The sequence below is a fragment of the Dryobates pubescens genome, chromosome 9, assembly GCF_014839835.1.
Source record: "Dryobates pubescens isolate bDryPub1 chromosome 9, bDryPub1.pri, whole genome shotgun sequence".
Taxonomy (NCBI): Eukaryota; Metazoa; Chordata; class Aves; order Piciformes; family Picidae; genus Dryobates; species Dryobates pubescens.
In genome coordinates this window covers 33,220,887-33,248,117 of record NC_071620.1, presented here as the reverse complement: position 1 = coordinate 33,248,117, position 27,231 = coordinate 33,220,887, and the positions used below count along the sequence as shown (strand labels likewise).

Below are 27,231 nucleotides of genomic sequence, written 5' to 3'. Positions count from 1 at the left end.
AATTTAAAAACATTTGGCTGTTGGGCTGTTCTGTAAATATTTTTGTTGTTCTTTATTTCTTCAGGATTTAATTTCATGTCTCATTTTGCAGTCTGAGGACCTCTATTTATTTACAGTGTTCTTTTATACTCTTTTGCATTGTTTTACTTGGCTTCACATAGAACATTGTGATGTGAGTGGTTGGGGGTGATAACAGTAGATGAGTAATGGGTGTAAGTGTGGGGAACAAGTACCAGGGTGGACAGTTAGAAGACATGCTAGGAAGGAGAGCAACTGCAATAAATTGTATCTGCATCTCTATTGAATTCTCCAGTTCATTAAAAATAAATTAAATGCATATATGTGTCCATTAATGCAAAATATTGCAGCAAGCACTGTCAATAATTCTGTTAAAGCTGGGGAAGCTAAACATAGATTTAGCTTTAAATTTACCTGTTGTATGCTCTTGATGCAGCCCTCATTTGTAGTTAATCTATGAGCAAACCAGAAGTAATATACAGAGATTTTGTTCTGTAATTTCTTTAACTACTCAAGGCATAATGCTGTCTTTCTGCATACAACTCTTCAGTTCCATCTAAAATTCTAGAATAGGAACTGAATTAAAGCAGGCTATATCGCCAGATGGGAGTGAACAAGGCTGTGCTGTGGATTCTTGTGGTTTGGAGATGTAAGCCTCAGTCTCTAAATCTGTTACAACATGGTACTGGCCTCTCACTTTCCAGAAATCACCACCATGGTGACTTTCCTCTAAGCTAGGTAACTATATCCAAATGAGTTCCAGTCTGATTTTTGGTTTCTGTATGCTGCTTTTTAGCAAATTGAGATGTGCCAGTGCTCCCGCTTTGTGTGAAGCAGAAATGCACCTGCCTTACACAGTTTGTTTTATTTCAGATACCAGTTGTCATTTACCTCTTTTCCACAACTAAAGATACTTGCCATGGCACTGTCATGTGAACTACAAGTTGAATTGTTTTGTCCTGGTGCTGCAGACATCCTATAACAATCTCTCTCTCGAGTGTGTGAACTTTGCTGTAACCGTGGGTTGCACTCCTTGGCATTTCATACTTGACATAATCATACTCTGGTTGCACTTTCCAAGGGTCTATCTCAAGGGTACCTGCTGGCTACCTGGCTTTCAGAAGCAAACCACCTTCCATGATTTTGTTGTAAATGGCTTATGTGTGTATGATTACTGAGTGATCATCCTCTCCTACATGAATTTCATTCTTAGGCTTGCTGGTTCATGTAATGCATCTTTTCATTTCCAGTCAGGGCCATGTTTTTCCAATGTTGGCCATTCTTACTTGAAACCATAGTTTAAAGATTCTGTAGTGATTTAGCCATGCAGAGAAGCAGTGTCTGAACACTCAGTGAGTTTGCTTCCTTTGTCCCAGTTTGTGGCTGCTGGTGTCAGCTTCACAGTAAAACAGACTGGGTAGTTCATTCTTCAGAAGGTGACCTCAAGTGTGAATTAGTTTTCAGCCAGGATTGTTCCCCAGCATGGTTGTCTGTATCACTTCAGGGGTGGCTGTGGCAGGAAGAGAGAGGGGAGCTTGGGGCAGAAATGAGCATCTGAGCACCAGAGCTGGGAATGCTGCTTCTGGTCATGGCACCAGCCTATGCCCATTAATTTTAGTTTGGATTTGGTTAGTTTGGTAATACTGTTTACTTCTAGACAGTCTTTGGTGCTTTTGGAACAGCTGAGGAAGGTTTATGCCTAAAATGCAAAATCCCCAAGGTGATGTGCTTTTTTATTTTAAGAAGAATGAAAACAAGAACTGGAAGTGATAGTTTTCATCTTTTCTTCTAGAAAACTTAAGTTTAGAAAGGCTTTATTTAGACTTTTAGAAGAGAGCATGGCTTTTGCACTTTTGTGGGCATAGTGGTTTAGTCTGTGGTGGTGTTGATTCAGATCATCATGGGTGTGCTTTACATTGCATGTGTGTTAGAGCTTAATGTTCTGCACTAGAATAAAATGTTACTGCAGCAACTCATGCAAGTAATGAGTACATTTTTGTTAAAGCAGTGTGAACCAAGGCTTTAGACACCTATTGGACTGTGTTTGACTTTTAACACTGCCCATAATGAGTTACCTGTTTTGGCAGTATCTTGCAGTATGTGTTGTGTATGTGATGAAGTGGGTGAAGAAATAGTAAAATCATACAAAACAAATCCAAGCCAAAACTACCATGACAATTAAGTTTGGGTTTTCTTGACACCCATGCCTGTGGTTTAGCCTGAGCAACTTTAGTGCATCTCACTGATGTTTGTGAAATGCAGATGCTTTGTTGCCTGCCTAGAGCATAGATGTGTAACTCTTTAAATAGAAACCATGCTTTTTTCTTCAATTGTAAATGTTCTGTTGTAGGAAATTGGCTTTAACATCCAGTATACCCATTTTCTTGTTCACAACAAAGGCATAAAACAATAAATAAAACATAGAACATTGGCAGTTGCTGGTTTGTGTTTGTTTTGTACACTACTTATCTAATGTAAAAACTTTACAAACTGCTGTCCTCAGCAGTTGTCACAACAGCATGCAAACTTTAGTCTCGATTTACATGTATGTCTTGCTGCATTGCTAACAGAGTACCTGTGTGCAAAGCAGAATCCATTCATGTTTGAGGTAGCTCTCTGCATTAATGTTGTCATTTGAATTGCAGCAGCTGCAGGAAGAGATTGGATCATGAATGAGCAAGTGTATCTTTTCTTAACAGTAGCAGTAATTTCATTTTTACTTGAGTTTACAGGACCAGACATTTGACAGCAGTGTACAGCAAGTAAGAGAATTATTTGAGGTCAGAAATAAGTGGAACAAGAAAGTTTTGTTTCTTTGTTGATGTTTTCTAGAAATGATGATCTTTTTTGGTTTAAAAAGGAAGTCAAGATAATAGATTCAATATCCTCATCCCTGCTTTTTGAAAACCTTTAAGTCAATTGCTTTTTTATGAGGTTCATGCTCATAAATGTAGTGTATAGATAATAATCTTACTGCATCTGGACTTACCTTGTGTTACTCTTTCATATATTATTACTATTTTCTGACACTGTGGCCCCCTCAAAAAACTTCAGTTACTTAGAGAGAAGTGTCACAAGACAAAATTGTGCAACTTCAGAAAGTACAAGATGTCAGTAAATGAGACTGCTTAATGGGAACATTATAGGAATCACAAACAAAATGTTAGAGGAATGACAGTTTGGAGCACTGTGCAAGATAGCTGCCGAACTCACTCTTTTGTTGTTTTTCTTCCCCTCTATGTAGAACTGGGTTGATCTGAAACTCAGGTTTATCAGGTTCAAAATACAGTTTCCTTGGAAACATTCCATAAAATTAAGCTTGTTTTCAGTTTGCAGTGCAAGATTCAAACTGTCTGTGGCATATTTTGAAACATTTAAAACGGAGAAAAATTTAACAGCTCATTTCTTACTGTGATTGCGCCGACAATAAGAATCTTGGATTAGCATGTCCCTACAAGATTTTAATGCAGAGTAACTATATTAAAGATGAAATGTAGATGCCTTTTTTTAGTGTGCTGTTACTTCTGATCTCATGCTGTCAGTGAAAGCAGTGTAGAAAACTATAGGAGAACGTTATTTAGACTTTCTGTCCTTGCGAGTCGGTTGTGAAGGCCCTATTCAAGTATTCTGAAATTCTTACACATTGTTTCTACTTGTACCCTTTTCTAAGATACAAACTTGGTAGTAAAACAAACAGTACCTGAAGGGTTTTGGTTGTTTGTGTTTTTTTGTTTGTTTTTTTAGTGTTTGGTGTATTTGAAACATTAGGATGTTTTCAGCTGCCTTATTTATGGGTGTGAATATTTGGTAGGACTTGTGCTTGGATTGACTCTCCTTACAGATATTATGGTAACTTAGATCTTAACACTGTAAGGGTGAAGTTGCTTTCTTGTGCATGATGAGACACTGGGTTGATGATTTACTCCTGTCATCAACAAAACAGCTTGACTTTTGAGGCATGAGGTAGCAGTTCCCTGGGTTATACTTCTTTAATAGGACACAGAGACACAGTGAAAGTCAGAAGGAATTTTACTCTTTGCAGATAGTGGGTTGCTAATGAAATCTCTGTTGTAGAGAGGCTATTGCTTAAAAACATGGAGAAAAAAAATGTTTTACTTGCCTTTACAAATACACTGTATAGAATGTTTGCTTTTCTATTTAACTTTTCTAACTAGAGAAGTAGTTATTTAGTGCTTAAATTTATCTGAAGCCACTAGTAAGCTTTCTGAGGTACCTGTGAGTTGGTATGGGGTTTGAGATGCCTTATTTTGTTTTATGCAGTGGGTGGGATAGGATGTAATTAACCATAATTATTATTACCTCATTATTAGCAACTTCCTTATTGAAAGATCTTCCTTACAACTTCAATACAGTCACTAAAAAATCCAGTGGAACAATTTCAAATAAAAGTCAGGATTGTGTATCTTCTAACAGTCTCCAGTTCTGTACTGTCTCTTACTCCTGTTTTTTTCCTTATATTTGGTTCTAGTAGTGGAGGGGTTTTTGTGCTTTTAACAAACTACATTTATTTATCTTATTTTTCACAGTCTATTCAGACATCCAAGTGAAAACTTTCAGCTCCAGCAAAAATGTGAATTGAGCTCTTTGACGGAAAGATACTTGAGAAGAAAATGGTTATTGTGAGCTTGCTGCTTTTTACACATTTCAATGCTGAGAAACCTAGACTTTCCAGTCTGTTAGTGGAAAAATAGGTGTCATACTGCTGGGTATTTTTGACACTAACTTTTCTTTTGCTTTCTTGAAAAATCAGAATCTTCATCAAATTTTAAACTCTTAACTAGTAGTATTCTTAAAGATTTCCGTATGACTGGCAGTTTGAAATGTAAGCTGAAGATGTGCTGAGACACTAAAATGGCAATCTATATGTTTAATGAACTGGAACAAGAACAAATCCAATCTGAAATGAAAAAAAACCCCACATTAAAAGTATGTAAGATGCAGTTTCTTGAGTTTAATACCAGTTTCTGTGTTTTAAGTGACCTTTCAGCCATAGTCTCTTATTTCTGTCTCTCATGGGTTGATTTCATGTGTTCCATCAGTGGGTTTACATGTTATTAAGCACTTTAATGAAGTTATAAGTAGCAATCAGTGGGACTGAAATGCTCAGAGAGGGACTTCTTAATAAAAAGGGTCCAGCCACTTCCCTCACTTTGCCTCATTAAGTGATCGTTGCAGTACAGCACCCAGGGGGATATTTACAGAGGGAAAAGATGAGGGAGGTAGTGTCAGAGCCACCCCATTATTCACCCTCTCTGGTGTCTCACACCACGCTGTCACATCCATTTTTGGAAGGTGCTACATGTCGCAGTGAGGGTGCTCCTTCCTGGACGTTGACACCCTTTCTCCAGGGCTGCTGTTACTGTCTTGACGTAGTCTAAGTGGACCTGTTCTTCCTGTCTGTGGCTGTCTCCTAGACCAAACCCACTTGTGCAACAGGACAGCAGGAAGTGCATCATGAACTGACTGAGAGCCGTGTGGGCCCGTGTGTACCTGGGTGCTGGCATGTCTGCTTGTTGGCCTGTCCTGCATTTTTATTGTGGACTGAGGGAGGAAAATGTAAATGCATAGCTCTGCCACTGTTTTTTCTGTGGATTCTCAGGCATCTCGTATGTGAATGTTACAGAAGCAAACAGGAGGACAGTTCCAGCAGCTTTTCCTGCTGAAGGAAATCTTTTTGCAGCCAGTGACTCTGGACCTAAATATTGGCTAAATTAACAAACCCAACCAAACTCCACCCTCCCAAAACCAACCAAACAAAAAACCCCACCCCAAACAAAAAAAAGCCACAAACAAAGCAACCAACACCCCTCACCCCCACCCCCCAAAAATAACACAAAAAACCACCCCAACAACAACAAAAAAATCATTTTAAGCCTATGGAGCTTACAGGTGCCAGGAAAAGAGAGATGTTACATGTAGTGGTTTGGCCTAAAGGCAGCTCCTGGTGTTGAAATCTAGAGTGTCTAAAGCCTATCTGTGCTGGTACTGTTTTGCCTTTTCTATAGTGTGTGTATATATAAGATGACATTAGCTATGCATTAACTGCCACAAATAATATATTAGTTTAATTGATGGGCCTTTGATTTCACTCATGTCCAAACCATAAATTGTGGACATTCCTTTTGGAAGATGTCTATAGTCAATGGGTTAATTATTTGACATGTTTTAATCTCATTTTACTTAAGCTTCTGCTGATGCCAAGCCCCCTTTCTGAGATGGTGTTAACATTCCAGGTAGTGTTATGTGAATCCTAGGGGAAAAAAATGTATCTTCTTGAGTAGTTTTCTTCTTACTGAGATGGCATCATTGCCAGTGGGTAAAGAATCCTTGTTCCCAGCTGTATGACATACAGTGGGTCTCTGTTTACAGTTGCTGCTGAGTTAGAGCAGGTTCAGAAGATATGATATCTGAGGGAGACAAGAGAAAAAAAAAGATGGTACCAGAATGTTACTAACAGGAACATTTTTCTGGTTAGCATTTCATGGTTTTGTGTAACCTTAATCTTATTTCTATAAGAATACTGAAATGAAACTTTGATTGCAACAAAAGGGTTTTCAATATGACTGATGTTGAAAGGCCTTTTGCATTGACTGGGCTTATTTATGATTATTTTAAAAACAATTTTCCTTTCTTTAATACATCTGGGCAAGGGACTTTATAGTAACAAGTTTGCTGTCTTTACATGAGAATCCTTCACACATCAGACTCCAGACTATGCTAATAACAATTCTGCCTTTATTTCAAGTAAAATTAAGGGGTTTCCATTTGTTGCTTTCATTTGTATTTATTTTGTGGACTCTGCTGCTGTAATGGTGCCTCAGTAATGTAATAGGCAATGTAGCAAAGACAAATTCTTTTGTTTGTTGCCCTTTGCTTCAGGTCTCCAGTATCTCTAAATGTAATATCTGTTATATATGGGTCTGAGGTTCCATTTGATGCTGGTATGTGGGAGGGAGGGGAAGATGGTATCATGCATTAGAATTTATCAGAGGAGAGCTTTGCATCTATCAAGCACAGAAGCAGGTAAGATCACTGTTGGAAGTGATCAATACAAAAAGTAAGAAGTCCAGTGTACAGTTAAGGGTCTGACTTGTGGGATTTGCTGCTCAGTTCCATTCAGTGTGAAATGGATTTAAAATACCAGATTAACCTGCGCTTCCTGCTAGAATAGTTGCTTCAAAATTGCAGCTTATGAGATGGCAATACAAAGGTCATGTTTGTTGACATAAACTATTTTCAAGTTGACAGGGGTGAATTTATTTTTTTATATAATTTATAGAGTTGATTATTTCATGATCAATTTAGGTTAACTAATTTGATCTAGTGTCAAAATTATTTGAGTGTTTTGATAAAGTAGGAAATGTTGTGTTTAGGTTATTTTTTGGACTCTTTCTTTAGTTAATGTGGAGGAATTGGTTTATTTTTGGCCAGGGGGGGAATTGGTTAAAGCCTAGCTTTTTACTCTGCTGTTTTTCTTTTTGGGTTCATGTAAATGTTTTGTTTGGAAAAGACCTTTTAAGATAACTGAGTCCAACCATTATCTTAACTCTAACAAGTCTGATGCTAAAATATGTCCCTTAGCACCACATCTCTGCATCTTTGAAACCCCTTCAGGGATGGGAACTTAATCACCTTCCTGGGGAAGCCCATTCCACTGTTTGAGAACCCTTTCAGGGAACAAATTTCTTCTAATATGCAATCTAAACCTCCTCTGGTGCAATTTGAGGCCACTGTCCTTGTTTGTTACTTGCTTGTTACTAGGAAGAAGAGATCAACACCAACCTCATTCCAACCTCCTTTCTCAGGAAGTTGCCGAGGGCACAGCAGTCTTCCCTCAGCCTCCTTTTCTCCAGAATAAACCCTGTTCCTCGGCTGCTTCTCATAAGACTTGTTCTCCAGACCCTGTCATATTGGCCATGAAATGACTTGCTCTAAGAAACAGAATTGCTTTTCCATTTAAAATGAGACTGGGAAGGTCATTCATTTCAACTTTCCAGTAGTTGCTATTAAATTGCTAAGAGTTGTACTTTTTGTTCAGAGTTTTTACTTTTTGTAAAGCTGACTTTTGGACGTGGCCATAACTGATTCAGACTTAAGATTATTGGTTAGTAGAGTGTAAATATTATCCCTCTTTAGTTTGCCAACTGCGAGTAATGTTGTATGTGTATTTCTGAACATCTTGTTCAGTGATCCAGGCCCTTGATGTTGTGGTGTGATCTTTTCCTACATGCTGTGCAAGGATGCATTTTGCTGCTGAAATTATGTCATTTTGCATGTATTTTGTGAAATTACTTATTTCAGATTGTCTGCAAAACATGATTAGGTATGTTGAAGATGATGGAATTCATATCTGTATAGCTTTAACCCTCCTTCTAGAGAAAGGCATGGCCTTTGGCTTTCTTTGTTCATGCTTTGATCATTATGGCTATTATCAGCATTCTCCATCAATTATCCAGGATGCCTAAAAAAGAAAGTTGTCCTTACCTCCTGCAGGGACAGAGGCTGTCTGCATTAAACCATAGATACTAGGAATTACCTTTCAACTCCCTTGCTGTTATCCCACTATTAAATGATCTCTCTGCAGCTTAATTGGTACATGATTAATCATCACTGTTTCATGGCCTTACCCACATGTATATGTATTTCTGGAAGAGGCAGATACATTTCTTTTTGTTCTTTCATTTTCACAGTTACATGGGAATTGGGCTGTCAGCACAGGGTGTGAACATGAACAGACTACCAGGTATGTTTCAGTATTTAATATGTTTGCCAAGTTACTTGCATTAGATAATGGTGTTCCATAAATTAGTCTTTGACCTTCGGATGGAAGGCTCTGGTGGGCTGCAGAGAGTTAGCATCAGATTTGTGTTGTGTCTATCTGAATTATTAAAGTTTGCAGGTTAAAAGTTTAGCTTTTATTGTACCATTGCTCCTGTACGACTTCCCTTGAATCTGAAGTGTTATTTATAGCATTATGCAAATACCTTTTAGCAAACAAATAGATACTAAAATTTTCATCATGTTCCCAAATAAAAACAAAGCTGTAGATTTCCTTGCTCTGTAAACTGAACTTCTAGCAGTAAAAATGAGCTGCTGGGATAAAAGCTTTATCAGACATGGAGTGACCTCTCGTACTGCCAGTTTCTATACCATTGACTTTCCAAATCTTAATAGTAAGGACATGTGTCATGATTTTAAGTTTTGACTGTTCCCTTAACCTGCATGATCAGGACCCTTGGCTTGTTAGCAGCTGCCTGCAGGATCTCTGTAGTATGTAAATAAGTTTTGTTTGTGTATGTGTTGGGTTTTTAATAGATACTTAAGTGTAAAAAAAAACACCCAAAAACCAAGCCAAGCAATTTTTAACCTTTTTTTAATAAGTTGTCACTATTAGCTAAGTATAAACTAGCATTGAATTGAGGTAAGAATATCTGTATTCACTTCCTTTTGCTTTGCTATTTTCTCACCCAAATATTGTAGTAGAGATCTTCATGATGATAGCAAGTCCCAGCTGCACTGTGAGGCCAACTAAGGGTGACAAATTATTAGTGGGTGGCATTAAATTTATTTTGCATATGATTTAGGATTCATTGCAAATAATTATCAAAGATACTACTAATCAGTGTAACTGCAGTAATTTGGGGTATTTAATTTACTGAGAGGTGCTTAATGTGGTGCCAGCTGAAGCTACTGATCATACAGATGAAGGGCCTAAGTATGGAAAATACTTTTAAATTAACCTGTTAGGCAGCAGCTTGATAGAAGCAGAATAAATCCCCAACGTTTTGCTCTTGGAAAAGAATTTGGAGTTGTCAGTATAAATTCTTAGAGCATGCAAACATGTGTGAAATGTAGTAATTTGTGTTAATGATGGTGCTTCATGCTATTTTACACAGACATTTAATGGAACTGTTAGGAAGATTTTGTGGTACCTGGAACTTCTCTCCTTTCCTGTGTGATTTGTGTTTAGTATTGGAGTGTGGGGACAGGTATTTTTAAATGAGTTCAGAGTAAAATTGCTGCGAATTTCATTGAGAGGTGTAACAATCAGAAGCTTTTTTAAGTGGTTCTGCAGCTCATTCATCTGCAAAATTAGCACTGTATTTGCATGCATAATGATTTTTCTGCTGCCTGTGACTTCTACCTGTATTGATTTTTTTTCTTTCCCCCCCCTTTTTTTTTGTTTAATTGATTTTTAGGGGCAGCAAAGCTACTGACACTGTAGTCTGAAGATTCTGCTATTATGCAGAGACTGCTTGCTGTTGAATAGTCATTGAGAATAATCAGGAGTAGAAATGTGTTTCCCCAGAGATACATGTTTGGGTTTTAGCCAGGAAGAATTTGATTATGGCATATGGCAGCAACAGTTTTACAAGATGAAAGGGGGAAGAGGAGAGTCTTCACTGCATTACTGGGACATGTCAGATCTGCACACAGCTTTTCAAATCTCAGCATTGTAGCCAATTACACTTTCAGTGTTGAGAATTTTGTGTGCTTACTTGAAGAGAAGAATTGTGTTAATAGAATTTGCATTCCCTGTTTGTACTGCAAAGAGAATTCCCTGTTGTGGTGTGGTTGGACGCAAATGGAAGCCGCATTTACAGGCAAAACTGCAATCTACAATGGAATGCACCTGTGCAGCCATTTTGATAGTAGAAGTTGTCACTGTGTGGAAATGAAGCAGATTTGTTAGATGATAAAAATCTTAGAAAGCAGAAAGCTGAGCGTAGTAACTAACTTTATTAACCTGGTCAAAATATACTGGGTTTGTATAGTCTTTCCTCTACTTCAGAATAACTGGAACAAATACATTGCTCATGCTTTTGTTCTCTAGGTTGGGATAAACATTCATATGGTTACCATGGAGATGATGGACATTCATTCTGTTCCTCTGGAACTGGACAACCCTATGGCCCAACGTTTACTACGGGCGATGTCATCGGTTGTTGTGTCAACCTCATCAATAATACCTGCTTCTACACAAAGAACGGACACAGCTTGGGTATGGAGAAGTGTTATCTTTAATGATAACATTTTGTCTGTAAGTCTGTTGTAAATCTGAAACTCCCTTCATGTCAGGAGCAAAGCATTTGTATAGTTCTTTAACTGGGCTTATCTGTGAATTAATTGAAGAATTGGGAAGAATAGTTTCTTGTGTGCCACTTGAAGTAAGAGTCCTTGTGAATTTGGAAGGATTTGTCATAGCATCTCATTCCACAGGAACTACACTTAGCAGCTGTGCTACTTACTCCACAAATACTACTTGATGCTTATAAGCTAATAGGTATTAAGAGTGTTGGGGAAACAGAGGCTGGTTGTAGCTGCAGTTCCTTGCTGCTGTATCGGGACACGTAGCCTTTGCTAAACGCTCAAGCTAAATAGGTGTTACCTTGAATGAGTGTTGAAGGACAGTGACTGTTCTTTTGGTTTCCCAGTCTGGAGTCATGCCATAGTTGGGCTAAAGCTGGGAATTATACAAGTTGTGCATAAAATGGCCATTAAGTTCTTGTGGTACTGCAGCACTTTTATGCAGCACTGCAAGACTGTGATGTCAGGAGCAGGTGGAATTAAGTTTTTTGATTCAATATATAAAATAATAATTCAGTTACTTAATGCAGTTTGATGAGCAAAGATCCAGAGTGTAAAGAAAGAAAGGGGAAAAAAATCCACTTCCTGCATTAAGGGGAACATGAAGCTTTGGGGAGGAGATCTTGGAAATGACCAAGAAGAGTAGGAAGTTTCAAGTGATGAAACTCAGAAAGAAGAAAAAGGGATTTTGTCATTGGTAGAAATGTGATAAGGGGAAAAGAGGCTAGATTGAAAGAAATAAGGACTCTAGATGTCAGGGAAGGACAGGGTTTAAATTATCCTTGTATCTCAGAAAAAGGACTACCTGTTTGTTTGTTCAGGCCCTGAGCAAACAGATCTAAGTGGAGTTTTTCTGCCCTTGCTTAGTGTAGGGCTTAGGTGCCTTCAGAGGTCAATTTCAAGTAACTGCCTTTGTGATTAATGTTTCCTCTACTTCTGAGTTTATGTACCTGAACTTAATACCTGGACACTTGTTGCAGTGAAGCACTTGGACCATGCCCTGTGTAGTTGTTTCTTTTGGCCCTGTTTTGCAGTATATGTTAAAATGCAAGATGACAGGCTCATGCTGTGTTTAGCTTAACCTTTAACTGGGTTAAAGCTGAGAAGAGTGGTCTGACCTTATTCCCTTTTTGGAACTAGTGTGCCTTCAGGTAGGTTGGATCATTTTGTTGATGACTTACAGACACTAGTTTTTTACTATATGGTACCGTGCATGGAAAGACCAAGAAGGGAGAAGCAAAACCTTCTCTTGGTGGAAGTCCTAAAGCAGGCCAGATTCAGCCGGCTGTGAAACAATGCTGCAAGTGACTAAAATCCTTTTAAAGAGGAGGACAGAACGGTGTAGGTGAGGAGAGGCTAGTAAAAGGTCACCTGTCATAGACAGTCTGACAAACACTGTATGGATTTCAGAAGGAAGCCTGACAACTGTTCTGCTGTTGCAGGCTTTGCTAGCTTCAGTTTCTGGCAGAGGAAAATGGATTCTGTGTTTAGGGAACAAAGAAATTAGACATTTTGGCTGTCTTGCTGAGTTGTTGCTGCTGCTTGTCCAGAATTCCTGTATGATCCTGGAGGACATTTGTGTTTTTCCTCTGGGCTGCAGGTGCAATCTAGAATACTGGAAATCTCTGGCCTGAGATTCAATGCTACATGCAGGGCTAAGCAATTATTTATACAAGTGTGAAATCCTCAGCTGAAAAAACCTAAACCCAAATTCCCCCCAAAACCATAGTACCTACATGTCACTCAGTCATCATTTGCCGTGCCTCCTGCCATGGTTGCTTTGGAAAAGGACGAGCTGGATGGCAGAATGTGCCAAACAAATTGTTAATAGCTTAGGAAAAAGTTAGGGTGTGAACAGGTAAGAAATGAAATTACAGCTTTGAGATGTGATGGGAGGAAACAGATTCACTCTGTGTCATTCTTTGGCATCAAGAATTTAGGACAAAGGCTTAAAAACTTTTTAACCTTCATTTTGAAAAGGTGGTGATACCAAATAAGTTTGAAGGAATTGGTAGATTTGAATCATTATGCACTTGCAAAAAAACCCAAAACATTTAAAAGTAGAAGAAATACTTGCAACAGTGAAGGAAATGATGAAACACAGTTACCATTTGGCTGTTGGAGGACATTTCCTGGTACTTTCTTTAAATAAACTTAAATCCCTTTTCCCCTCTCCAACTGTGTGAAGTTGCTGAGGTCAGATTTTTCTCTTAACTCTGAGAGAGCAAAGTCACAGCCGTGGTCTTAAGGGTAGATGGAGCCTTGTAATTATGTAACAAGATAGTAAGATGTTCTGCTTGAAAACCAAAATACCCTGACCTGGATTAGATGAAATCTGTACCAGGCTGGTTTGGAATATCATAGGCATGTGCTGCTCCTGGAAAGATAATGTGCATTTATGAAGAAAAATAATAGCAAGCAAGAAACAGGCACTGTTAAATCTTGGTGTCAGAGCACGTCGAGACAGCAAATGAACAAATATCTGTCGATAGTCTCTTTTTTCCTCATAATTTTAACCTGTAGCCAGAATTTTCATACTTCCTAATCTGCATATCTGTATGGGTTTGCTAAATCTTATGACCTGTTTTGGAAAATTGAGGGCAAATTGAGTACTTGTGAATGATTGGTTGGTTGGTTGGGTTGGGTTCTTTTTGTTTGCTTGCCATGTATTGTCCTTTGTTATTCAAGCACATCAGTTGTGCCTGAGCATCATGGATGTCACCATACTTAACTCCTCATTTCTGAGATGGCTTAAGTCCTTATTTCTGAGCTTCCTGGACATGTAATGACACCCTTAAGAAAATGAGACTAGAATCCAGCCGTATGGAAATTAATCTTAATTTTCTCTTCATTACAGGCATCGCTTTCACAGATTTACCGGTAAGAGAAGTGTATTTTCAAACACCTTTCCTGTGTATTATAAACAGATGGTTCAGATCTAACTTGCATTTACCTTATGCTTCTTGGAAATACAACAATAATCTTCTTCAGCAATTTAATATCAAATATTCCTTCTCATTATTTCACTGGTGATGTGTGTGTTAAAGCATTTGGTTTTCACACAGGGGCTTTCTTCTTCAGGTTTTCTACAGGCAGTTCTAGTGGAAGTTTAGCAGGAAGTAATGCATTTAGTCTTTAATAGGTAGTTTGACACATGCAGGATTTACATACAAAGTCAAAGCTATATTAAACACCAACATGGTGTGTGTCCTTACAGCTGTCTGTCATATGCAGCAGTGCTGGCTACTTAAGACATAGTCACTCTAAACTTGTGCTTAATGCCTGATTTTTATGCCTGCTCATTCTATAGGATCAAACATACCAAATCTTTTGTAAAGAAAGCTGCAGATACCTGAAGTCTTCTAACTTTTCACTCAATTAAATTTTGCTTCCCTTAAAATCCTTACAATTGTGTTCCCATTGCTACAGGCATGGTGCTGGAGCTACTTTTGTCGTTGGTTTTTTTTCTCATCCACTTAATTTCTGATTTAATCTGGTTAGGGTGATGCCCTTCCATCTGGCCAGCTACTCCATTTGCTGTGACCTTAAGAAGCAAGGACAGATACTAAAGAAAAATCAAGTCAATAACTCAGGGCACCTATCAGCCCCACTACAGAGTTTGGTGCTTTGTGCAGGAAGCCACTGTCACTGTCCTGGACAGTGCCAGCAGGGCTCCTCGCTAGTACTCTGTACCAGCGCCGGTTTGAAGCCGAACCCCTCCTCATTAGAAATGTTTGTTTTCATCTCATTAAAAGATTTGAGATTTGTGGTTTGTTGATTAATCTAGGTAATGCTGTGAACAATTTTCATTAAAACAAAAAAAAGAAAGGGGTGGTGGGGGAGGATCAACCTGGGCATGGTTTTGACAGCCGCAGTGTTGTCCTTCAGTTTCCCTGGGCCCACTATTCCTGCTGCCCTGCGTGGTGAGAACTTCTTACTGATAGCTTTAGTTTGTTTAGCATATAGTTCTGTAGGTTGCATACCATTACAACATACCACCATTGTCTGCAGTGTAAATGTGATGTTGGTATATCTGAAAAGAATAAAACAGGAACATAACATTACCCACTCCAAACCCCAACTGAGTGCATTGCCATTGCTGAGGTGCTAGTTGCATTTGAGGGAGGTAGTTTAATCCCAAACAGGCAGGTTTTACTTTTCTCATATTTGACATAGTTCAGATTTGCATGGAAACCTAATCTCTAAGCAGAAAATAAAATGAAGACAACAATAAAGGCTTTAAAGTCTTTTTCTAGATACAAATCCAAGAATTCAGAAGAACTTCAGTGTACTGTTACAGTTCTTTTTAGGTGCCACACTTGGACTTTGAGGCTACTGAGTTCTCTATCCTGTCAGTTCTTGCCACTGAAATTTAGTGATGTTTTAAGTATCTCACCCCAAAAGAGGAGAATAGCCCACTCTGTAAGCTTAATTTTTCTTTTTTTTTTTTTTTTAAAGAGAAACTTTAATCTTGGTCATTAAAAAAAAATCATTTAAAAAATGTGGTATGTAATACTGTGTACGACTGCAAGCAAAAGTTGTAAACTTCAGCACCGCTTAAAAAGTTCACTTTCTGAGTTGAAAAGGAATGATCAGTGAGGAATTCATCTTTTAAAATGAAAGCTGTGACCACTGGGAATGAAATGACTCACTCCTTGTACTGCTTGCTTGGTAGAAGCTGTTTTAACTGCTGGACAGATGATCCAGACATGTTAGCTTCTTCACACTGCTAGTAGAAGTGGGGATATTACAGAGAAGGAAAAGCAGGGAATTTAGAAGAAGAGGAATAAACTAATGAAAAAAATTTCTTGCAGCCAAACTTGTACCCTACAGTAGGGCTTCAAACACCAGGAGAGGTGGTGGATGCTAATTTTGGACAACACCCATTTGTGTTTGATATTGAAGACTATATGCGAGAATGGAGAACCAAAATTCAAGCACAGATTGACAGATTTCCCATAGGAGATCGGGAAGGAGAGTGGCAAACAATGATTCAGAAGTAAGACTTTGACTGTTCTTCATTTGAAAAGAAAAAGGTTAATGATTGCATGATTTCAGAGGTCTGTAAAACATTGTGCCTATTGTGCCAAAAATAGCAGGTAGTATCAAATCTAGAACAAAGAGTTTTGTTAAGAGGTTTGGTAAATATGGATAAAATTGAGCATGAATCGTTGTTTGGGGAAGAGTTAGCTACATCATTACTAATTTGGATTCAAACTGGAAGAAGCTGTATTTAGGTTAGACATTAGGAGGACATGAGGGTGGTGAGGCACTGGAACAAGTTTCCCTGAGTTGTGGAGGCTCCAACCCTGAAAGTGTTTGGAGCCAGGTTGGATGGGGCTGTGAGCAACCTGGTCTTGTATAGGTGTCCCTGTCTGTTCCTCCCTGCGTGGGGAGTGGAATTAGATGATCTTTAAGGTCTCTTTCCAACCCAAACCATTTGATGATTCCATGAGTTAGGAGTTTGTAATGATGCCTGTAAGCCTTTCATTCAGATTTGACCTGCCTAATGTGGATGGGGCAGATAAATTGCTGTGGTTGTAATCAGTAGTGTTAATACTTGGGGCTCTGGAAGCTTCCCTTTGCATTCTCAGCCTTTACCACATGAGGTCAAGAGGTGGCTTATTGGTGCCTGACTAGGAAAAATTGTTGTGGCTTTGCATTTTATTTCTTCAATGAAAGCAAAGCAACATTGTGTGCAGAAATTTCACTTCAGTGTGTGTAATGAGGGGAAAAAAAAGAAACTTCATTAGCAGGTAGTACTTTAATTGAGCCTACCTTTGGGTGATAAATCATTTCAATTAAAATTCCTCCTAATAAAACAATGCACTGATCTTAAATGTTTTTAAGTTGCTTTACTGTACAGTGTTTTGAAGAAGATGCTGGGTTTAAACTGAATTACTTTTGTGTGACTTGAACAGAAACTTCTGAATTTCAAGTACAGTTCCGTATTTCAGTCACTTTTCGAGAAGAGTTTTTATAATGAAGTTGTTGGGGTGGTTTTTTTTACCTGTTTTTAACCAGTGTCTCTGGGTTTTCTTTTTGTTTATTTTTAGAATGGTATCATCTTACTTAGTTCACCATGGATACTGTGCAACAGCAGAGGCATTCGCCAGATCTACAGACCAGACTGTGCTAGAAGAGCTAGCTTCCATTAAAAATAGACAAAGTAAGGCTGGAAAGCACGGTGCATTCTTTTCCTTCCCCCCTCTTAAATATTGCCTGTTAAGCATCATCATAGAATTCCCTTTCAGCTCTGCTCTATAGTACAGTCCTTTGCTGCCACGTAAAAGCTAAACATGTATGAACAGCTGGTTAAGATGAACTTCTGCACTAACACATTGAGACTTGATGTAGCAGGATGTGGTAAATTAGCTGTTGTCTCTCTTGAATGGAAAATTGTGGTCTGTTTTAAACAAATGGGTGTAATGCCTGGAAACAAGTGTTTGTGAGAGCTAATGGTCAGTCACAAACAGGAATATAAAGCTTGTTCTTGACAAACATTTAGACTTTTTAACTGAAGAGGGTTAGACTTCAGAGACGGCTTTTTAACTCAAATCAAATTTGAGTTTTCCTGCTTACAGCTGTGAGTGGAAGAGAGGATGAGATCTTACAGCAGTTCACTTCTAACTTACTGTGGCAGTGCTGTTGGCAGCCTAATTAAACAGTGCCTTCCGTGTTCATTTATATCTCTGTCCATTTAAATCCCCACACAAATGCTTGTGTGACTGCATGGCACACCACATGGAGAAACTGCTCTGGTTGAAAAATAACCCCTTCCTTGGGCTGTTTTTCATTGGGAGCAATTTCTCTGTTGGTGGATAGAGTTGTAAGGCTGTTTGCAACCTGTGCCGGGTTACAATAACAGAAGCATCAACTAAAGCAGGGAGTGTTGTGGAAAGGTTTAGTCAACTGCACCCTGACTTGGGATTCTGTGTCATAGGTGAGAGAGAGCAAGTTTTGATTTTCATCAAGACTGACCCTATGGGAGTGGGATGTGATTTGGATGCTGTTGGGTGACAGTAGTTTGGAATGGGCTTGTTTGTAAATGAGAAATAACTTGCAGAAGAGTGTCAGCAATCTTACTGCGCAGTCTGAGTACAAAGCAGTTGTATGCTGGCAACAAACAGAAATACTGAGTACTTATTTTAGACCTGTGTAAGGGGAGTGCAGTCCTTAACCACTCCTATCAAACATTTTAAGGAAGCATGATGTTTCTTTATGCTGTTTATTTCTTCCTAAGAGAGGCAAACCTTGTTGATTGATGGTTGCAGTGTCTTTTAATGGTTGATGTACATGTATTGATTTGTAAGCTGTCCGTTTAACTGATGTCGGTTTTGGTGAACAGAAATTCAGAAACTGGTATGGCAGGATGAATGGAGAACCCATTGATACAACATTACAGCTGTATCCGAGTTTACTAGAGAAAAATCCTAATCTCTTATTTGTTTTTTGGTGAACAGGAATTCAGAAATTGGTTTTAGCAGGAAGAATGGGAGAAGCCATTGAAACAACACAACAGTTGTATCCAAGTTTACTAGAAAGAAATCCTAATCTCTTATTTGCATTAAAGTGAGTCTTCAAATTATACAGATGTGTGTTTATAGATGGCACAGTACCTTCTGAGACGAGACAGTTACTCATTTAAAGCTTTCACAGAAATTTAAGCAAAGTTAAGCAGCCATTTTTGAGAAAATGTGTATAGTTCAGTTTCTTTGTTCTATATTATTTGCTACATGTTTAACTAGGTTTTGTCATCAAGGGTCCTGTTTTGCAGCATAATTCACATCTCACTGTAGACTTGTTCTCTAGAATTAAGTTGTGTGATATTTTTTTTTCTTTAGTCCATTTTTATCAGTTTGGGTGTCAAGTGAAACTTAAAATGTAAACTGATACAGTACCATATTCAAGAAGGTTAAGAGTTCTGCTGGCATGAGTTGGCTTGTTCCTCTAAATGGGTGATTTAAAGACCAGTTTAAATGAGTGGTCTCACTCCATGTCACTTAAGTAGAAACCTCTGGCTAATACTGTGGAAATTTCATAATCCCACAGAGTTCTCTTGGCTTCCCAGGCACACAATAGTCACCTTCACTCTGGCATTCTTACTTGCCAGCTGGACTGACACTCCTGAATTTCATATCACGTAGTGCTTGAATGTGGAAAAAGAAAAAAATCTGCTATCTCCTGTAAGAACAAAGCACTTCAGTTTTTATGTTAAGTAACTTGGAATGTGTTTGAAGTCTGTCACGCTCAAGTGCTGAACAGAATTCACATGGTAGCGCTGCAGGCATCACAGAATTCACAAAATGTGAAGGTTTTGATGAAAGACTTCACTTGATAATGTCAGCTGTGTTTATTATCCTTTTCTCAATCTGTCTGTCTAAATTTTGCCTGTTCTGTTGAGGCTATCCAAGCCTAAAACAAAAAGCAGTAGTTCTGAGCTTCCTTAAAGTCCATAGTAAAACCTCCTTATCTAAAATAAAACTGAAGAGCAACAGCCTCTAAAGGGAAGGTTTGTATGTGAGCTCGCTTTTCAAACTGTTTTCTAGTGCAAATGTTTAATGTTCAGAGTTACTGTTTAATGCTTACTGTTCCAGACAGTCAGACTGTGTTCTCATTTACTTTGAGAGAAATGACAGACATGACAGTCTAGCAACATACCCTTCTCAAGAAATAACCTTGCCCCTGCCAATAAAGCAAAACAGTTAAACAAAGAAAACAGAGTTTAGCTCTCTAACCTTGAGGACTTCCCGACAAAGTCTGTGCTCAAAGGATAATATTCCTGTTCCTCCCTCACAAGTGATGGTGTATTTTTAGCTGAATACTCCACAATTCGTTGACGATCGGTTTACTGACATCCAGCATTCTTGCTGAGTCAGACCTTTTTGTATATTTAACACTCAAATGAAATCATTGATGTCATTGGTGAATTGAGATGTGCAACGCGTTTCATCAGCTTAACTGTTTTTGCCTTCCGTTTAGGGTGCGCCAGTTCATAGAGATGGTGAATGGTACAGACAGTGAAGTGCGGTGTTTGGGAGGCCACAGTCCAAAATCGCAAGATAGTTACCCTGTTAGCCCTCGGTCATTCAGTAGTCCTAGCATGAGTCCCAGCCATGGAATGAATATTCACAATTTGGCAACGGGCAAAGGGAGCAGCACACACTTTCCTGGTAAGTTCATGTGGAGGATATACAACATGGGAGATTCTTCTCTTTTGTTTTATCAATACAATCAGGAGAAACTCAAAAACACAAAATGATGATGTGTTTTAGTTCAGAGTTAACACGCAATGCTTTGTACTGAAGTGTCTCAGTCTCTGGGGAAATAGAATGTGAACTTTTTCACATGTACTCTTGGTTTTACTAAGTGTTTGCAAAGTAAATTGCTACTGACTTCTAAGAACTCTGTGTTTCCAGGAGATGGAAGGTTCTGACACATTTTTTTTTGTCACTTGAATGATAATTTATGGCTTGGGCAAGCTGGTTTAAATCCAGTAAGTGGAGTATATGATCCATTTCCTATGGTGTTTATGGACTAGTAGGAATGGCTGCTTTTGTGTAGGAAATGCCAGAAGCAAAGTGACGGACTATAAGGGGAAAGGCCTTCTGCTGGCAGACAAATTGCAGTCTGCAGAGTTGAAACAATTCTGAGAGAATCTACATCGTGCTGAAGATTCACTGGGAAGCTGCCCTGTGTCTGTGGGGAGATCCCTGTGCCTCCCAAAGCACCCCTGCAGAGAATTCGGGCATGTTAAAATGATATGCGAGTGTGTCATCTTTGAACTTGAGACTCTTAAGGTAGCAGAAGCCATTGACTTTCACTTCTGTTTCATTCTTAAATCCAACCTGGAGCTGGTTGTGGACTTGCCCTTTTTTTTTTCCTCTCTCTCGTGGGTTTGAGTAGGAAGCCAGTGTAGCCTGGCTACTGGAATACCTGCTGCCCTTGGAAAGGCAGCAGCTTTGCTTTTCTTCCCTCTGAGTCGAGGCTGCTATTGTGTGTGAGTGGAGGTCGACTCAGATTTTGTTTGCTCTGCAGGTGGTTATTGGGGTGTATTGCAGAAAGTACCTCTAGCTTCCTAATCCTGAAAACAGAGGCACCACTCTGTAAGCAAGATGATGAATGTGTTACTAGAATTGGGGTTTGGGATTTCCTGAATGGCAGCTACTGTCTTGTTTATAATAAGCCCTTCCTGTGACCTGTTTCTGTATTGGAAGATGGTAAAGAGCTCCTGCTTTTGGGCTTGGTAGAACCGGCAATTAAATTGGCTTCAAACAGTAGTTTCTTGATTACGTTTCAGAATGGCCAGAAGAGATTGCAGCCAGACATCATCATTTCACAGCATGGTGTAATTTTATTTAGCAAAGCATAGTATTAACAATTAAAGTAATTGTATGGGGAAGGAGGGAGCTTGTATTTAAGTGTAGCAACGTGTAAAGTATTTTCAGCACTGAATTCCTTTATCAAGAGAATTACGATTAAAAATTAGTAAGATGCACGGGTGCTTCCATTCAGAATGATTACAGTGGCCTAGAAAAAGGTTTCAGAAACAAGGTATCAGTTCTAAAAAATGATCCTAACTTCATACAGTTTTCTGTTCTACTGGTGTCAAACTGAAAACTCTTCTCATCTATTGTGTTCGTACTTGTTAAGTAACATTTAGCTTCTGCATTGCAGAGGCCTTAGAGGTTTAAATACATGAAACACAGAGGCCAAGGGTTTGGGTTTATTTGGCAAATGTAATTTTACTGACTAGGAACAATTAAGTGATACTTCACTTCACTTCTATCAATCAGTACTTAAGTTTGTAGATTATTATAATTATTACAACTTCTTTTCAGGGTTTGAAAGTAGTTGCAGTAATGGAGTAATATCAAACAAAGCACATCAATCTTACTGTCACAATAAACACTCGACCACCAGCTTGAATGTACCAGAGCTCAACAACATAAATGTATCAAGATCACAGCAGGTTAACAGCTATTCCAGGTGAATAAACTTCAGATGCTTTTAACTTGCATTAAAGCTTGTGTTGTTCATGTGCTTGTATTGCGAAGAGCTTTCAGTGGGGTTTGATGTGACTTGTTTCAAGGACAGCTCAAACATTTAGTGTGAGGGGTCAACAGCTTGCGATCACTCTCTTGTGCTTTGGTTTTAACTTGTCAGGTTCAACAGACTCTTTTCTGCTGTTTGATGACAGGAATGTAATGGATAAAAATAAATTACTTGGCTTACGGCTATTTATGGTCAGTTTTGAAGTTGTATAGTGAAGATGAACTATTTCTCTGGCACTGACATTGATTTAAGCACATTGTATGTAGGTGATGAAAAGTATCTGAATAATTCCCCATTTACAGCAGTGCCTGCAAAGTAAATGCAGTGGAAATGTATAAATGCAGTGGAAATGTCCACACACTAAGTGTGGACTCCCTCCCACTGCACACAAGAATTGTTTGCCTACTGCGATCACTGTCACTTGCGTAAACACACTCCCTTCAGAGAACCAAAAAAGATGTATTGACCAGGGTTAATGTGGTTATTCAGAACCAGTAAATACTAAGCTCTGGGTTGCACAGATGCAGCAGAACCTAATTTGAGGTGAAATACAACACTTTTCAGCTGCATTGTCCAAGATGGGTTTCCAAAACCACCAATGACATGGTGGTGGTAATAAAAGATATTTTGGTTGCATAGTGATGGTTGGGGGTGGGGGAGAAGTAAGAGTCACAGCTTAATGGTTCGTGTTTGTGTTAAGTGTTGTCTCTGCCAAAAAGCCTAGCAGTGTCCAAGCAACTTGGAGATTTTTCACAGGAGGAAGACAGTTCCTTGGCTGCAGTGTTGCCCAGGCAGAGAGGCCTTTTGGGTTCCTTCCTCAAAGGAAGCTGAATAGTTTTGGTTGCTTAGAAGCAAGATACTAAACTTTAAATTTAATCTTTTTGGTCTTGAGAGAGGTTTTAGGTTGTCATTCTCCATGACAAAATAGAACAGGCTAGGATGTAACTGTCAGTGGAGCTCAGTCCCCAAAGCCATACTGGTATTTTCTGAAGGTGCTTCTGTGACCTGCCGCAAGCAAAGTGTGGTGAGGAGGTGTGTGATGCTCCGAGTTGGCCTCTGAGCATCTCTTTGTCTTGCTTTACTCAGTATTTGCTTTGGGTTTTTCTTCTTTGTTTTTCACTCTGTAATTCCAGAGAGTAAATGAGAGATCAAGGCTTTTTGGAAAGAATTGTTTACCTAAATATGATACTCTCAAAGCAGACTGTACATTAACAGTGTTAAATGACGTTGTTTTCAAAGTGGGAGTAGTGTATTTTCTAAGTGGATTTTCTTTGGTTCTGTATGTGTACAGATAATGAAAGTTAAAACTTTGTAAGTTCTTGGAGTGTGTGTTTAGAAAGTATTACAATACTTAACTCCTGAGTAAGAGTGAACTGTAATATTTTGGCATCTCTAAGTGTTATTTTACTAAATGTTAATGTTAGTTGAGGGAGCCTTAAAATTTCCCTGGGGCTCTGGTATCATCAGTTACAGGAAGAACTGTGGCCTACCTTTGTAATATTTAAAAGCAGCTTTTCATTAGCCAAGATGGGGGGGGGAGTACTGTGCTGAAGTGGTGAAGATAACTCTAAGAACTTAAGTGTGAGTAAAACTTCTATTACTCTCTTTTCAGCAATGATGTAGACATGGAAACAGATCACTACTCCAATGGGGTTGCTGAGACTTCATCCAATGGCTTCCTAAATGGTAGTTCTAAACATGATCACGAAATGGAAGAATGTGACACAGAAATGGGTCTGCAGTGATATTTCTTACATTTTTATTAAGTGATGGCAACAAGGTTATGTTTTTACTTGCAATGCTTCCCAACTTGGTAATTAGGGATATTAGCTCCAATGTTAATTGTGAGTGTTTGTTTTGCTGTTCTTAGCTGTACATTTGTTTAACCGCTGATTTAAGTGCTCCAATGGCAGTGTGAGAAGAGGGGAAATTGCTAACTCATGGACATTGAAACTAGCATCAACTTCTAAGGAGGTACCTTGGAGAGGAAAGACCCCATCCATTGTGAGCACACTTGCATTAGGGTTGGCTTCTCCCTCTCCCCCCAGTCCTTTTACCACTCATGATATGTTTGCACTCAACAGTAAGAGGGGAAATTCCAAACTATTGAAACTGAAGAATGCAAAGTGCCAATATTAAGTGCTTAAGAGCTCTATGTGGGAACTGACAAGTAAAACCACTTTCCCTTCCCCTCCCCCCAGAAAAAAACCCAAAACCAACCCCCCCACACACATATTACATAGGTGTGGTCTAAAAAACCCTTTTTATTTACCTGCTTTATACTTGATCATACCTGTTGACATTAGTGACAGATATGCATTTATGTACCTTCAGGTTGCCAGCACACCACAGGAAAGAAATACCCCGTTTACTCTTGACAGTTAGGGTGCTGACTGCCCCTGGCCACTCAAGGGGCAGGGAAATCACTGCAGTGTGTGCAGCCCGGAGCTTAGACAATGATTGTTGCTGCTGGCCGGCTGATGAAGTAGAGGAATCCAGTCCAGCCATTTCTGCAGCTGCAGAAACAATTATTTAACCAGACATCAATGACTAGGTAATTTAAATGAGATGTGAAAATCAGGGCATCACCGAGCACAGCAGTGTTTACAGATAGCTGTGAACACTTCCCAGTCTCCGAGGGCGTGTGGGGCTGCAGATTTGTGCAGCTTTGCTGGTAAGCACTAGGTGACTGCTGAAAAGCAAATACAATTCTGTTACAGCCCTGGAGAGGGGAGATTCGCTTTGCCAGGCTGTTTTCCCTGTGTTAGGCTCTGGAGCTGGATAAAAACAAGGCCTCATCTCTGTGACAGAAAAACAAAACAACAAAACAGGTCTTTGCTCTTGCAGCCCTTCCCACAGAGGCTTGCTGTGACGGACACGAAGCAGCTGCGCAGGGCGCAGAGCTGCTTGTTTTTTCATGCCTTTGCAAAGTGATGTTCTAGCTTGGGCTGCAGCTAGCAGCAAACACTGCTGCTTGAAGACTTGTGGGTGCTTCACCTTTGTGAAAAAGAGATCTGGGTCTACAACCTACATTGCTTACTCCCCACAGTTCGAGTTTGGGGGATTTGGTGTTGTGTTTGGTTTTTGTTGTCTTTGAAATATTTATTCTCCTTAGTACTGGATACATAATGTTAAGTAAGAAGACTTTTTTTTTCCACAGGTGATACGCTGGCATCTAAGAAAACAAAAAAAGTGGCCACTTACACTTCCTTGTTTATAATTGTGGCCCAAATCCATCACTAGATAGCAGTGTTAAAATCAGAAAGAAGAGGGTTTGGTAATTCAAGTGTACAACGCAGCTCTGATTAAAAACTTGATTGCATTGGTGAAAAAAGGAAGAGATAAATGCTTCTCTTGACAGGTAGCTTTAGTTGTTAAAAAGGCAGAACTTTCAGAGAAGTCAAGGGTTGATGTACTATTCATAAACTTTAGTATCTTTTAAAATCACTAGGACTGAGGGATATTGTAGCAAACGCTAAATAAATCCATTGTAGTGTTCTGCTTGATTGTGAAGAAAGCCCTGGAATGTCCAAATTACCAATCCAATACTCCTACAAGGAGTATGAGCAATCTAAATGATCATCTTTGTAGCAATATCATCTTGTGGCTGGTTGGGAAGTTCAGGATTTTTTTTTGCCCTCTATTAGCTCTGGATTTGGCATATCTTCAGAAGCGCAGTGCCAAAGAACTAAAAAGGTAGAGCTGCGTGGGCTTTAAATTTTCAGCTCCCATAGAATTCTAAGGTAAATTTTGGTTTATAATCTAGTTAAAATGATCCATTGCAAAGCAAACAGCCCATGCAGACACTCTTTGCTGTTAGTTAACCAAGTTTCTTTGTGTTTATAAAGGAGCAGTTCAGCAGCACTTGGGGTAGCAGTGTGTTACGCCAAGGTGTCGCTGGTCCAATGTGCTTTCTCTCCGAGAAGGCAGACATCATTTGGGTGCAATCAGTGCAGCTGCTCTAGATCTCTAGCTTGTGACTGGCAGCTCTGTTGGTGGTGATGATGACGATGTCATTTTTGCAGAAGTAGATTCAAGTCAGTTAAGACGTCAGCTATGTGGTGGCAGCCAAGCCGCTATCGAAAGAATGATCCATTTTGGAAGAGAATTGCAAGCAATGAGCGAGCAGCTAAGAAGAGAATGTGGCAAAAACACAGCAAATAAGAAAATGCTCAAGGTATGTGTAATCTTGAAACGTGGTGTCAAGGCAAAAAACCTGCTGCCCAGAAAAAATGTCCACAGCATGGCAATACTGCTGTGCTTTAATGTCTGCAGCTCTTTACCGAGAGCAATATTCTGGTCAGCTGTGGTATAGCAGTCTCCTGTCTGGTCTGTGTAGCACAGCCACAGGGAAAATAATTCCATACTGAAACCAGAGACAAATTTAGCACCTCCCTCTCTCTCATTTCTGACCATGTAGTTTGGCCTCTTGAATCCAAGTGCCATTTTCAGCAGTAATGACAACTGAACTGCAAGGAAGGGAACTGAGAGAGATGCCTAAAGTGTTCTCTTTAGTACTCAGGGGTGCTAATTCGTTTACCTTGATTTGAGACTGCTCTGTAAAATAATTTCACTGACGAAGACCGACTTGGTGCAATTTTCAGTCTGTTTTCTCTGCCTCCCCCCCTCACTGTTCTGTCTCTGTTGGGAAAAACACTGTATGCTCAAAAAGGAACAAAGTCCTGCTACCATTTCTATGTATCCTTCTGTAGTGGTGAAGGAAGCTGTGTCCTTCATCAAGTAAGGATCATCCCAAGGACAGTGTGTGTCCAGTCACCTTTTTTGGTTGTGCATCAAAACTGGTGAAGGAAACTGTCCTTATTTTCACTAGCAGAATACAGCTGTGCGATGCAGTAAACTTCATCTTCCCACAGGATGCATTCAGTTTACTTGCATATTCGGATCCCTGGAGCAGCCCTGTTGGGAACCAGCTGGACCCGATACAAAGAGAACCTGTGTGCTCTGTACTGAACAGTGCAATCCTCGGTGGGTGAGATTTCCTGGCCCTTCTCCAATGGGATGCATGTGGGAGTCCCTTCCCTTCCACAG

At 39.3% G+C, this 27,231-nt stretch overlaps 1 protein-coding gene across 3 annotated transcripts in view; it reads left to right on the top strand.

Annotated features, from left to right (window-relative positions):
- The window catches only part of RANBP9 (RAN binding protein 9), a 41,219-nt gene that overhangs the window by 12,027 nt on the left and 1,961 nt on the right, over positions 1-27,231 (top strand). The window contains exons 3-13 of one of the 3 annotated variants that reach the window (XM_009906734.2): positions 8,730-8,782; positions 10,874-11,041; positions 13,985-14,007; positions 15,942-16,126; positions 17,184-17,296; positions 18,591-18,699; positions 20,110-20,300; positions 21,969-22,116; positions 23,795-23,916; positions 26,208-26,359; positions 27,057-27,168. In XM_009906734.2, the coding sequence (XP_009905036.2) occupies positions 8,730-8,782; positions 10,874-11,041; positions 13,985-14,007; positions 15,942-16,126; positions 17,184-17,296; positions 18,591-18,699; positions 20,110-20,300; positions 21,969-22,116; positions 23,795-23,916; positions 26,208-26,359; positions 27,057-27,168 (1,376 nt within the window). Of the gene's footprint in view, positions 1-8,729; positions 8,783-10,873; positions 11,042-13,984; positions 14,008-15,941; positions 16,127-17,183; positions 17,297-18,590; positions 18,700-20,109; positions 20,301-21,968; positions 22,117-23,794; positions 23,963-26,207; positions 26,759-27,056; positions 27,169-27,231 lie in introns of those variants that run through there. The other 2 variants (XM_054164435.1, XM_054164436.1) reach the window with 2 other exon arrangements.